The 12,177-nt window shown below is 32.9% G+C and overlaps 1 protein-coding gene across 1 annotated transcript in view; it reads right to left on the minus strand.

The window, feature by feature from the left end:
• Window positions 1-9,442: 9,442 nt before the first annotated feature.
• LOC136039406 (myosin-9-like) overlaps window positions 9,443-12,177 on the minus strand; it is a gene marked incomplete at its 5' end in the record, with an annotated part of 52,607 nt that continues 49,872 nt past the window's right edge. Inside the window, 2 exon segments of the mRNA XM_065723129.1 lie at window positions 9,443-9,717; window positions 11,152-11,512. Of these exon segments, the coding sequence (XP_065579201.1) occupies window positions 9,496-9,717; window positions 11,152-11,512 (583 nt within the window).

Below are 12,177 nucleotides of genomic sequence, written 5' to 3' on the forward strand. Positions count from 1 at the left end.
CATTTTTGGACCTAACTTCCTTTTTTATCCGTTTAATTAATCCTATGCTCAATAGCATTTAAAAATACTGTTAGTAATCTTCTAAAGCAACTAGAAACATAAATATAAGAACCATACAATTGAATTAAGTGAGAAAGTGAGTAAGCCAAAAAAGTAAAGTTAATATACAAATTTAGTTTTAATTATTTATGTACGATGATCTAAAATCAAAACCTGCATTAATTAAAAAACGTTCAGAAATTAAATAATAAAAGCAATTTTTTTTTCCTGAAAGTAAGGAGCGACATTAAACCTTAAAACGAAATGAAATTATTCCGTATATGATGGATATTTTGATTTTGCTCTCCGCACATGAATAATTAAATTGTACCGTTTCTGGTATATACCTTGCTTTTAATTGTACGTAAATATGTATATGTTATGGTTTAGTAGTATTCTGGCGAGGGGGTTACAATCCTTACCCCTAGGGCTATGGAGGATTCCTCAGCCCCCTAAGTTATAGTAATTTGAATCTTGGACTATTTTGAACAAAATGGCTACTTCAAAACTTTGATAAGATGCATTTTGGGGACTGAGGACCCTACAGTGTGTTACCATAGTTCCACTTTTGTGGCCGTTTCAGCAGAAAATGACGTCACTCTACTTGCACTGATTATACCAATATCATAGTAGTAATGGTAGTAGAATGAGCAATAGCACCGTTGCATTAGTAGTATTAGTAACAGCAGCCATAAAATTAATGGTAGCAGTAGCTACCGTTTACCTCTTTAAGAAGACGAGATGGGTCTTTTTAATTTAATTTCTGCTTGTTTTTATGGACATAATGTTTTTCATGAAAAAAAATATATCTTTTCGATTTTTTCTGTAAGAATCCACAGTTTAGCTTACCATTTCTATGTTGGAGAAACATTTTCGACAATTTTTATTACTGACACAAATAGCATTGTTTAATCTAAGTTTATACCTCCTCAAGTTGACGTGAAATTAAAACTTAATGTCATTCCCAAAAAATTCTTTCTGAACACTTACACTCTTTTGATTTATTTAAATTGTAAAAGCAGAAAGAGTAATAGTAGTAGCACCGAAAGTTTCAAAATAATAGCCTCAGTCGTTATCGATATATGGGTGAAGTTTCTTATTGGCAACCATACGCACAGAGACTTTTTGTTTAGCTTTAAAAACAACATTTAGTTTTCAACTAGAATGGGTCAACTACATAATTGTGGGATGGCTGACTTACCCAATATCCCCATAAATGAAGCTGCTGAATTTTTCTACCGTGCTGAACAAAATGGCTGTCTCAAAATTTTGATTGGATGAGTTTGAAAAAAGAACAGGCTTGGAAGAAGGGCTGCCTGCCCTCCGATCTCTTTTTATTATTAAAAGGACACTAAAACTTTTTATCTGTGATCGAAATAGCTCCTTTGAAAGTTTCAAATAATTATATTTCTTGCTATTATAGAGTGGTGCTACCTATGATATTGCTGATATCATTGATTTTACGGTTTACAGAAAACCTACGCATAATAATAGATACCTTCACTTCAAATCTAACCATTCTCCACATTCTCAATTTTACAATCACTTACTCACTGAGAGAAGAGCAAAAAGGAGAAGAAAAGAAAATGTAAATAATTTAAAACTATCTTCGCTATCGTATGCTGTTAAGTCAACGGCTATTTGAAGTCCAGAATCAACATGATTTACCAAAAACTCCAGTGATTACGCCATTTTAAACACCATTTTACGGTGCTAGCTATTCTCCAGAAACGGTGTATATGCTATATAATATGCAGTCTGTTGCAACGGGCCTGGATCTTCGGACACGCAGCCATAAGCCAGAATCTCAATTATACACGTAATTACATTATACACGTAATTACATCATATATATTGGGTAACTGACACCAAAATATAGTTTGTTTTTGTGTGTGGAAAACTTCATTTTTCTTTATTCCAATCACCTTCAACTCTTAAAGTGGTGAAATGTTACAGAAGTAACATTCGTTAATGTTTGCAAAATGATGTTTTCGTCGTCTAATGTCATAAGCAATTTTGGAGGGAATGGCGGATATTTGAGTGAAAAAAAAATAAGAAGAGATTCTTATGGAAAGAGGAGATAAAAAAATTATGCATTTATGTAATTAATTTATCTTTATTTAAATAATTTGTTAATTATTTAAGTCTTTATTAAATAGTTTTATCTATGTAATTAATTTTTATTAAATGTATCTAAGGGATATTCATTTACTTAATCTTTCTTTCTGTATGCGTCTGTGTCTTGAAATAAAGTTGTAGCTCTAACAGGAATCGGATTTTTGTTCGCCTGACAGTTGGACAAAAAGACTCGTCGTTTGACGAAAAAATGGTGCTCATATGGGTGAATATTTGGTTCGCTTCTGTTTTGGATCAGATTTGAAAATAAAGCATGAAGAATTTTGGCTTTGTTTTTAAATAGAAATTAAAAGTTTTTATTACGAATTTTCTAGGAAGACTTTAGAGAATGTTGCTTCCAATCAAGCATTTGCCCCGGAATTGACGGCAATTTGGCTTGATCGTCTTGCTTGAGAGAACTTATTGTCTTTAGTCTTTCTTGGAGACCACTATGATTTTTACGATTTGGTCCCCTTTCCCAAACATAAATTTTCTTTCAACTTCACAAAATCAACTGATTTTTTTATTAGTTATAAACTTAGCAAAACCAACCAATAAAATAAATTACATAGAATTATTTAATATAAAGACTATTAAATAATTGACAAATTAGTTAAATAAAGATTAATTAATTAAATTAATTGAATAAATAATGTTTTTTTTATCTCTTCTTCCCATAAGAACCTCTTCTTATTTTTTTTCACTCAAACATCCTCTATTCCCTCCAAATTGTTTATGACATTAGACGACGAAAACATCCTTTTGCAAACATTAACGAATGTTACTTCTGTTAGAAATTTGCTAGAATCAAGTGAGTGATAGGGCTTCTATGTATATTTTCCCCGGCGTACTTCACATTGAAAGGGTGGTCATATGGGTGAATATTTGGTTCGCTTCTGTTTTGGAGCAAATTTGACAGAAAAAAAATATAAATAATTTTGGCTTTGTTTTTAGACAGAAATTAAAAGTTTTTATTACGAATTTTCTTGGGATACTTTAGAGAATTTTGCTTCCAATCAAGCATGTGGCCCGGAATTGACGGCAATTTCGATTGATCGTCTTGCTTGAGATAAATTATTGTCTTTAGTCTTTTTTGGAGACAACTATGATTTTCACGATTTCCCAAACATAAATTGCCTTTTGACTTCACAAAATCAACTTATTTTTTTATTAGTTATAAACTTAGCAAAACCAACCTAACTTACTATTTGTGTGAAAAAAAAAAACTTTCTTGGAAGTGTCAATGATGTATACACCAAATACTTGAAAAATAAAAATTTTTCTGAAGGGATGGCCCAGCCATCTCAGTCTTCGTTATATTCCTGCGATTCAAAAGTGTAGGTGCTTGAAGGACATGATGGCTATGCCAAACGAAAAGGTAGAGTTATTTGGGTATAATAATATTAAATTTACCTAATGAACCTAATAAAATCAAATTTATCTAATAAAAAGTTAAGGAAATTCTAAAAAGAAATATCTGGAAGTGGTACTCGAAGCTGAAAATTTAGTAGGTCACATCAAGAGTAAGTATACAAATAATGATTTATCTTCTTAACATAGTTTTAAGGGTATGTACTACTCTGAACATTCTATGCTCAGGACTTAGATCCCAGTATCTTGGGGAAGTCCTGAGGACCTCTTCAAACTTTAAGGCCAGTTTTTCAATTATTGCAGTATAAAAAGGATTCGGTGTTACTAAGTCGAACTCTCAAGGTGAAATATGTCAATGTGACATACTCGAAATGAGTGCTGATCTAGAAACATTCCCGGTCAAATTCTGGCCTAAAAATACTGTCGTTTGGAATAAATACAGTCGTACTTAGCTTCACAAAAATTAATTCAGTTTTCCCACCCTTGAGTTTTCAGGAAAGGTTTGAGAATGCTATGATAAATTGGCAATAGTAAATTTGGCCTTGAAAAAACACTGTGGTAATAGATATTACGAAAATTAATTCTTATTACAACAAAAATTGTCTTTTTTTACTTTTGTTGGCTGTTTTATTTCACTGGCGGTACTGTCATAATTATGATTATTCATTTTATTTTATTATTCATTTTATTATTTTATTGTTTTATTTTATGATTATTCATTTTATTTAATTATTCATTTTATTGTCATAAAAGTACCAAAGTCTCTGTACAAGCTCAACGGTGTTTGTTTATTGTGATAATTAAGGAAATATTTTATTGTTTTGACCTGGAAATAGTAGCTGCTGCATTTGATTTTTTTTTTTTTTTTTTATAGCTCTTTGTATTATTTAATTTATTTTTTTGAATTGTTAATTTTTGCTTAAAGCCATTATAGTTAATAGATAAATTCTGCTTCTCTTCTATTTCAGTTGATAGTTCAGTTGGTACATAAGTGTCTTTAATGAAGAGCATACGGAAAGGAGGTCGCCCATTTCAAAACACAAAATTTTCCGAATCTTTAAAGAACTTAACTTTAAAGAACCGAATCTTAACTTTAAAGATTAACTTTAAAGATTAATTTTAACTTTAAATTTTTCAAAATTAATATTTTAACAAGAAGTTTCAAGTTTATAGAAATTCCTTATTTCAAAATAAAACTTTTTTTCAACACCAAATGTTCGTGAAAGTATCAACACTAGTATCCAAGTAACAATACCAAAGTAAAAAAATAACAAAGTAAAGAAAGCATCAAAGTAAAAAATGTATCAAAGTAACAATAAGCAACTTGCAGAACTTACAGCCCTTGCACCGTAAATCGAAGTTGCCAGGTAAATCACTAGATCCAAGTTTTGAAGTAAACGAAGTGTCAAAGTAACAATAAGCAACTTGCAGAACTTACAGCCCTTGCACCGTAAATCGAAGTTGCCAGGTAAATCACTAGATCCAAGTTTTGAAGTAAACGAAGTGTCAAAGTAACAATAAGCAACTTGCAGAACTTACAGCCCTTGCACCGTAAATCGAAGTTGCCAGGTAAATCACTAGATCCAAGTTTTGAAGTAAACGAAGTGTCAAAGTAACAATAAGCAAGTTCCGTAATTCAGAGCCATTTCCTCTGGGCTAGGGACGGGGGGTTCAACCCTGGAAGCATAGTCATTTGGCCTTTGAACTTTTTTGAACAAAATGGTAATCTTAAAATTTTACTTGATGCGCTTTGCAAAAGTGGGGCGTGGGCTAGTTACTCATTGATCACTTTTGACTCTTAAAACAAAATAGAAGTTTCAATTTCCGATCAAATGAGCCGCCCCCCAAAGTTATTACGACCACCACTTCCGCAAAAACCATATATTCTAATAATAAACAACTTACATAAGTTACAATCCTTACCCCTGGGGCTATTTTCTAAAATAGCGCAATTTTTCTTAGAATCGTAATTTTAGTTAGGTAAAACATTTATATTTAAAGTCAGCATAAAAATGCGATTTTGTTCATGTAGCTATTGGTATCAAAAATTCGTTTTTTAGAGTTTTGGTTACTATTGAGCCGGGTCGCTCCTTACTACAGTTCGTTACCACAAACTGTTTGATAAAATGAAATAAATTGGTCACTTCGCTGCGAGCAATTATTTAAATTTTATTTTTGTAAATAGGTCTGCATGAAGTAAAAACCCGAAAATATGTACTTTTTATTTGTAATTTCCACAATTTTAAACTGCGTCCTGGCAAATAATGATGACCAGACCACAGGCACACACGCAGGGGAGGGATTCACCCACCTTAACTTTGTAAAATGCTTAATTTCCTCAGCGAAATGTTTAATTTTCCTGTGTTTTCCTGGTATTTCTTTCGTAAGAGTTGAACCCCCTTCCTCCCGAAAAAATTTCGAATAATAATTTCTCTAATTTTCTCGTCGAATAATAGTTCTTTTGCAAATAAATATTCCTATTTACTTGCCAAATTACGAAGAATGACAATGCAATAATCGTAATTTTCAGTGAGAAACCCCTTGACTTTATTGACGGCAGTGAAATCTGATAACCTTGAGTGTTTGTCGATTTGTCGCGATCGAAAAAGAACTGAACAGAGTATAATTTCTGGGCGTTCGCGCGGCGTTAAGGGCAGTGGATTTAACTGTTAAATTGGATTAATAGTTTCATTCAATACCACTTAATTACTACAGCGGAACATTGGATGTACTCATTTAACCCAGTTAGTGTAGATCTAAGACTTATTTATTTATTTTTTTTTTATTATTACAAAAACTCGAAACATCAGTGTTTCTATATACCTATGAAATAAATCTGGAAAAACAAACAAACAAAGAAACGGTGTTGCCAGACGTTTGGTTAAACGGATCGCTGCCATAAAAGTGAAAATGCGCGGAAAGCTCCATGTTTCTAGCTAAATGCCCTGAATGAAAGGTTTAGCTCCCTCCTCCCCGAAAAAAAATAAACCGATTTGAAAAACTCAATGCGGAACCGTATCAAAAAGCAATGGAATGGCACAAATTCGCCCCGTCTGGCCACTCAGCAAAGAAATAGTATTAATTGGAGAAAATAATCATGATGTATCTTCCAAACAAATTTTCGCCATTTGAAATTTCTGCTTCTGTAGTACAGAACTATCGTTAAAACCTCAGATCATTCATAAATACTTACATCTTTATCAACAAGTGCGACTTGGCTGTGGCTTGGGCCTAAGTTGCTGAGATAAAAGTTTTATGCTTGAAAGTTTTCCCGTGCTCAACTAAAAAAAGTACTTCTGAGATACATACTTGACGCTATAGTCTAGTCCTTTGTAGTTGTTTTTTCTCCAGGTCTGTGATTACAACATCAACCGGACATTACTCAGTCAATTTTCTGGGACGGAAAGACCCCGGATCACTTTACTATTTAATTTAAAAAAAAACAATCAAAATACTTTTTCCCTTAAAATTAGTGATGAAGAATTTTCATACACACAAAGTCCTTTACAAAACCCTCGATAATTCAAAAAGATACTGCTACAAAAAAGTACAGTCAAAACAGTACTTTAAAAAAAGTACTGCTGAGATACATACTTGACGCTATAGCCTAGTCCTTTGTAGTTTTTTTTCCTCCAGGTCTGTGACTACAACATGACCCGGGCATTACTCAGTCAATTTTCTGGTACGGAAAGATCCTGGATCACTTTACTATTTAATAAAAAAAAAAAAAAACAATCAAAATATTTTTTCCCTTAAAATTAGCAATGAAGAATTTTCATACGCACTAAGTCCTTTACAAAAACCCTCAATAATCCAAAAAGATCGAAAAACAACTTCATCTCCGCATCATTTTTCTTTCTAGCTTCCTCTGCTTCTTTTCACTAACTTCTTCAACTGGTGCTTGTTGAAAAAGCCATGGTGAAATAATACTCCGCCATGCCATCCAGCCAAAACGACCAGGAATCGAGAAATCATACTTTTAGGTAAATATTTTTTGAAAAATAACTTTCGCATATAATGAATATTCGAATTGAGCGTATGTGGTGAAATTAATAGTTAGATAAATGACATTTTTTTTATTTTGGTGTGGATTAGACGAGGAAAAAAGAATAAAGTAGATTTGGAAAAAAGCTAATCTCGAAGGATGACATTAAAATTGGCCAAAAGTACCTCGAACGGGGTAAAAAGGTCTAAGAGCAATAAAGTAAAATTATACAAAGAAAGGAAAGTTAAAAAATTGGGGGGGGGGGGGAGAGAGCTTAGGACATCAATAGCTAAATTACCAAGAAAAATCAAATTACCCACACAGATGTGACGTAATTTTAGTCAATTTATTATTTTATTTTACGATTCCATATCACGCTATTACTGCGTTGTTACTACAATATACTGCGTTCGTACAGAGGAGGTTTAAATGTCATGCTTTATCCTTAGCCTAAATGCTAAGTCTTAATCCAAACTAAGGGAGCAACTCTTTTTTCTGAAATAGGCGATCGATTGCGTTAGATAGAAGCAGCAATTATAGCTAAACATAGCAAATGCTTCTTTTTCAATGTAGCTACAAAATAGTACGGAAATGGCGATTTTCGTGAAATTGGTATTGCTTGAATACAACTAGACATGTAAATGTTACCTGCAAATGAAGATCTAGAGGTCAATACTAAAGGGGTCTTTTATTATTAGATAGTTTAAATAATTGAAATCCCCACCCCCTTAGAAGACTCAGAATACCTGAAAAGTACACAGTTTTTGATTTTGGCGAATCATATGATGCTTTTCTGGCAAATGAATCGTTTTTCAGCCTCTCCCTGATCAAAGAAAATATTCCAGATAGGCTTTCATTTAATTAGATTGGCCTATCCTGAATCCCCAGCTCCTTATGCTAAAGTTTGACATTTTTTTAAATGTATAAAAGAGGCGTAAATTTTTTATAGTAAAGTGCCTTTTGTATATGTACCATCACCTTAAGGCGAAGTTAAAGGGGGGATCTTCCCTTTTTGATATTTTGAAAGGAGTCCGATAAGGTGACCTTACCTCACCTTTTTTATTTAATAACTCTGTTTTAGATGCCCAAAATTCTGTTAATTTTAGTTGTATTCACCGTGGATTTAACTTGTCTTTAATAACTTTTGCAGATGACGTTTTGAATCTAAGCCGTACTTTTAGTGGATGTGAAAATGCGTTTAATCAGCTTTACAATGAATATAAAAATATTGGGCTTTCTTTTAATGTTGAAAAAATTGCTGTTGTAGCTTTCAATTTTAAAGAGACAAATGGCCCTATTTTCTTATCTTTAGCTAATGTTCAAGTCCCCCTTTCTCAAAAATTACTTTACCTTGGAATGCCTATTGGAAAAAATATGAAAGAAACTGTGAAATTATTCCTTGAAAATTTGAAGAAAAAACTGAGAATTGCTTATGCTTCAATTGTATCTAATATTAAACACATTGATAAATTAAATCTTGCGAAAATTTATAATAGCCTAGTTGTACCTCATCTCCTTTCTCTTTGTCCGGTTTGGCAGTTTTTTAGTGAACCTCAGAAACTATCTGTTCGTAGAGTATATTTTCATTATGCTAAATTCCTTCTCAGTTACCCTCCTTGGGCTAGAAATAGTTACTTAATGAGCAAATTCCGCCTAGTTTCTCCTACATCTATTATTGATAAAAGGCTTCATGATTTTCGTTCTTCTATGTTGATAGTGTCTCACCCATGGTCAGCATTACTTATTCAATTGTTTGTTTGTGTTGATTTGCATTTATTTGTAGTTTTTTTGATTATAATTTAATTATAATACTCTTTAAAAGATCTAACTTGATCATCCAAGGCGTTACTAATATGTTTCATATAGGCTATTTTAATGACTTGGCCACGCACAGTGTCTTTTGATTTACCTCAATACTTAGCTTTGAAAATATTCTTAATATTCTTATATACTTTTAATATTCTTATATAAAATAACCCTTGTGTTCAATGAATATTATGTAATATTCTTCTTATAAGCTCAGTTTGAAGAACTCTTCTTGACCTCTGTAGCTCCTCTACTTTCACAATATATTCTTCCAATTTCGTCTCCTTTTCTCTTGCATCTCTTTCAGCTGCATCTCGTTCTGACGCAAATCGTTCTGATATTGCCTTTTCTTCTGCCAGGATTTTGTCAAAATTACGCTGCGTCTTCTCCAGCTCAATAACCTAAAATGAAACTGATATTGAAAAACACAAGCAGCCACTAACAAGATGGAATCCTTAGGCAATTTTCAACAAGGGTTCAGCATCAATCCTCAAAGGCTTTCATGACATATTAACACAAGTTCCAAGCACAAAGCCACCTTTGAACAGAAATTAACGCAACATAAGTTAAATCAAATTGATTCATCACTTTCGGGATAAACTAACCGATTCGGCAGTTTCCTTTTACCATCAGCATACAAAAGGTTATTCCGCCACTCTAGAGCCAGTAATGTTCAACTAACTTTTATAGCAATCAGTTTCAAAATGCTCGATACTAGGTACTATTTGAGGTAGCATAAGCGTACACACGACATCACCTGATAACGCGGTTGCTGTAAGTATAACCCTTGTGTTCAATCATATGATTTGTGTTTTCTTTTTTCAAAATAGTGGCTTGTCAATCGGTCTAAAAAGTTTGTGCTATTTCATTACTAATTTTAGTTTACACATACAATGAAAACAGTGTTGACAACTGTACTATTTGGTAAAGATATTGTTTTTGTTGAACGTAAAGTTCAAAGAAAATTATCTTTTTCGGTTTAGCAAATAAACAAAAGACATGAGAGAGTCAATCAGCAATATAGCAGAAACTAGCAAACTACAGAAACGTGTTTTCTTTTGTTTACGGTTTTTTTTTTTTTTTAAGGATAAAACTTTTTGTGGTAGGATTTCTTATTTAAGCCGATTAACAGATCCACTTTATAGGTTTTGGACTGGATGAGAGATATTCCTAGGCTTTCTGATCGAATTTCGCAGACTTTTACGACAGTATCACTGATCTGTTTGGATAAAGTCCATAAAAAGACTATATTCCGTTTTGACAGCTTTATTATTTTCTGTCGAAAATTTCAATATATTTATATTTCATTCTTTTAACATTTTTGACCCAAGTTCTTTAACAATTTTCCCATTCCTGAATACTAATCCCCACCGTATGCAGGCGCTCCGAAAATTTTGTTACTAACACGAATAAATAAGAAAAAAAACACAAGCTTAAAATACAGTCACCTGTTTAATAAAAGTGAAGTCATTTGGAAAAACTCAACGGAATAAAAAGTCAGAAGGAGAAAGGATTCCAACGAAATTTAAGCCAACTGTAATAAAATGGGTATTGAATTCTAATCGAAAATGTAATGTCCATTTAAAAATAGCATTTCATACGATTGTGCTCAACTAAGGTCCCTTATTTTATCCCATGACAGATATATAATCAAGGTTTACAGGATGGCTGTAGTTTGTCTCCAAGCACTGGGCGACCCTGGATAAAGATCTTTTGAACTAATATACCCCCTCGCCAGTTGTAAATGCACCCAAAGGTACACAGACAATAGACACGGGAGAGAGACATACATACTCTTCACGACATATATACATGACTTAAAAGGAAAGTTTTACCTGTGACTCGAGGTGTTGACTTTTTCTATCAGTCTCAGCTTTGGATGTTGCAATTGACTTGATCTCATTAGCCATATCTGCATTTTCAGCCGCCAAAGTTGCCTTAGCTTTTTCCAACGCTTCCATTATTTTCTTGGCGTTGTCCATCTGTTCTTGCAAAACTGCCAGTTCTTGACTATGTTTTTGCCTCATTTCCATTAACTGGCTCTCGTGATGACCAGATTCTTCCTCAAGGCTCTTCTTCAGTAATGCTAATTCCTGTTCGCGTTTTGTTCTCAGCTCTTGCTCCGCAGCAGTTGTGGCCTTAAGAGCCTCGAATTCTTTATTTGATTCTTGAAGGGCTATCTGTTCCTTGTTGAGCCTGAAAATAAATAATTTTTAACAACAGCACCGTTTTCGGTAGCAGCAACTGCCAATTGCCAACTGCAGATAGCAGAAGAACTGCCAATTTTCCGCTCGACCTACTCCCCACACTACTCTTTTGGCAATACCCAGCCCAAGTTATTTCAAGAAGCGAGTAACGGACCTCTTACGTTTTATTAAATATTTTCCAAAAACTTTCGTGCAATTAAAAAGATAAAAATCGGTTGAGTAAACTTACTATTTATTTACATGTTATGGGAATAAAACCAATTGAAAGCACAATTTTCATTAAAAGAACTTCCTGTCTAATTTTGTCCTGTTTAATTAGCAACTTTCGGGCTAGCATAGGGTGACTTTTTATACCAAAGGCTTATCCAAGGTTTGAATCACTACTATAGGGTGACACTACTTCCTAGTCTTTAAAAGTTCTCAAGTTGAGTTTAATACTTTTTTTTGCAAAATAGTTAGAAAGTGAATAATATTTCGAGGAGAAGACAAGAAAAGTGATATAAGCTGAATTATAAATATAATTCCACACATAATTATACCTATAGAATAAAAGATAAAAACTGACAATAGAGATTTTCAGAAAAAAAAACTATCCGTTAGCCAGGGAAATACAAATTTAGAAGAAGAAGAACACAAGAAAAATTCATATTAAAT

This window comes from Artemia franciscana, chromosome 19 (assembly GCF_032884065.1).
Source record: "Artemia franciscana chromosome 19, ASM3288406v1, whole genome shotgun sequence".
In the NCBI taxonomy this organism is placed as follows: domain Eukaryota; kingdom Metazoa; phylum Arthropoda; class Branchiopoda; order Anostraca; family Artemiidae; genus Artemia; species Artemia franciscana.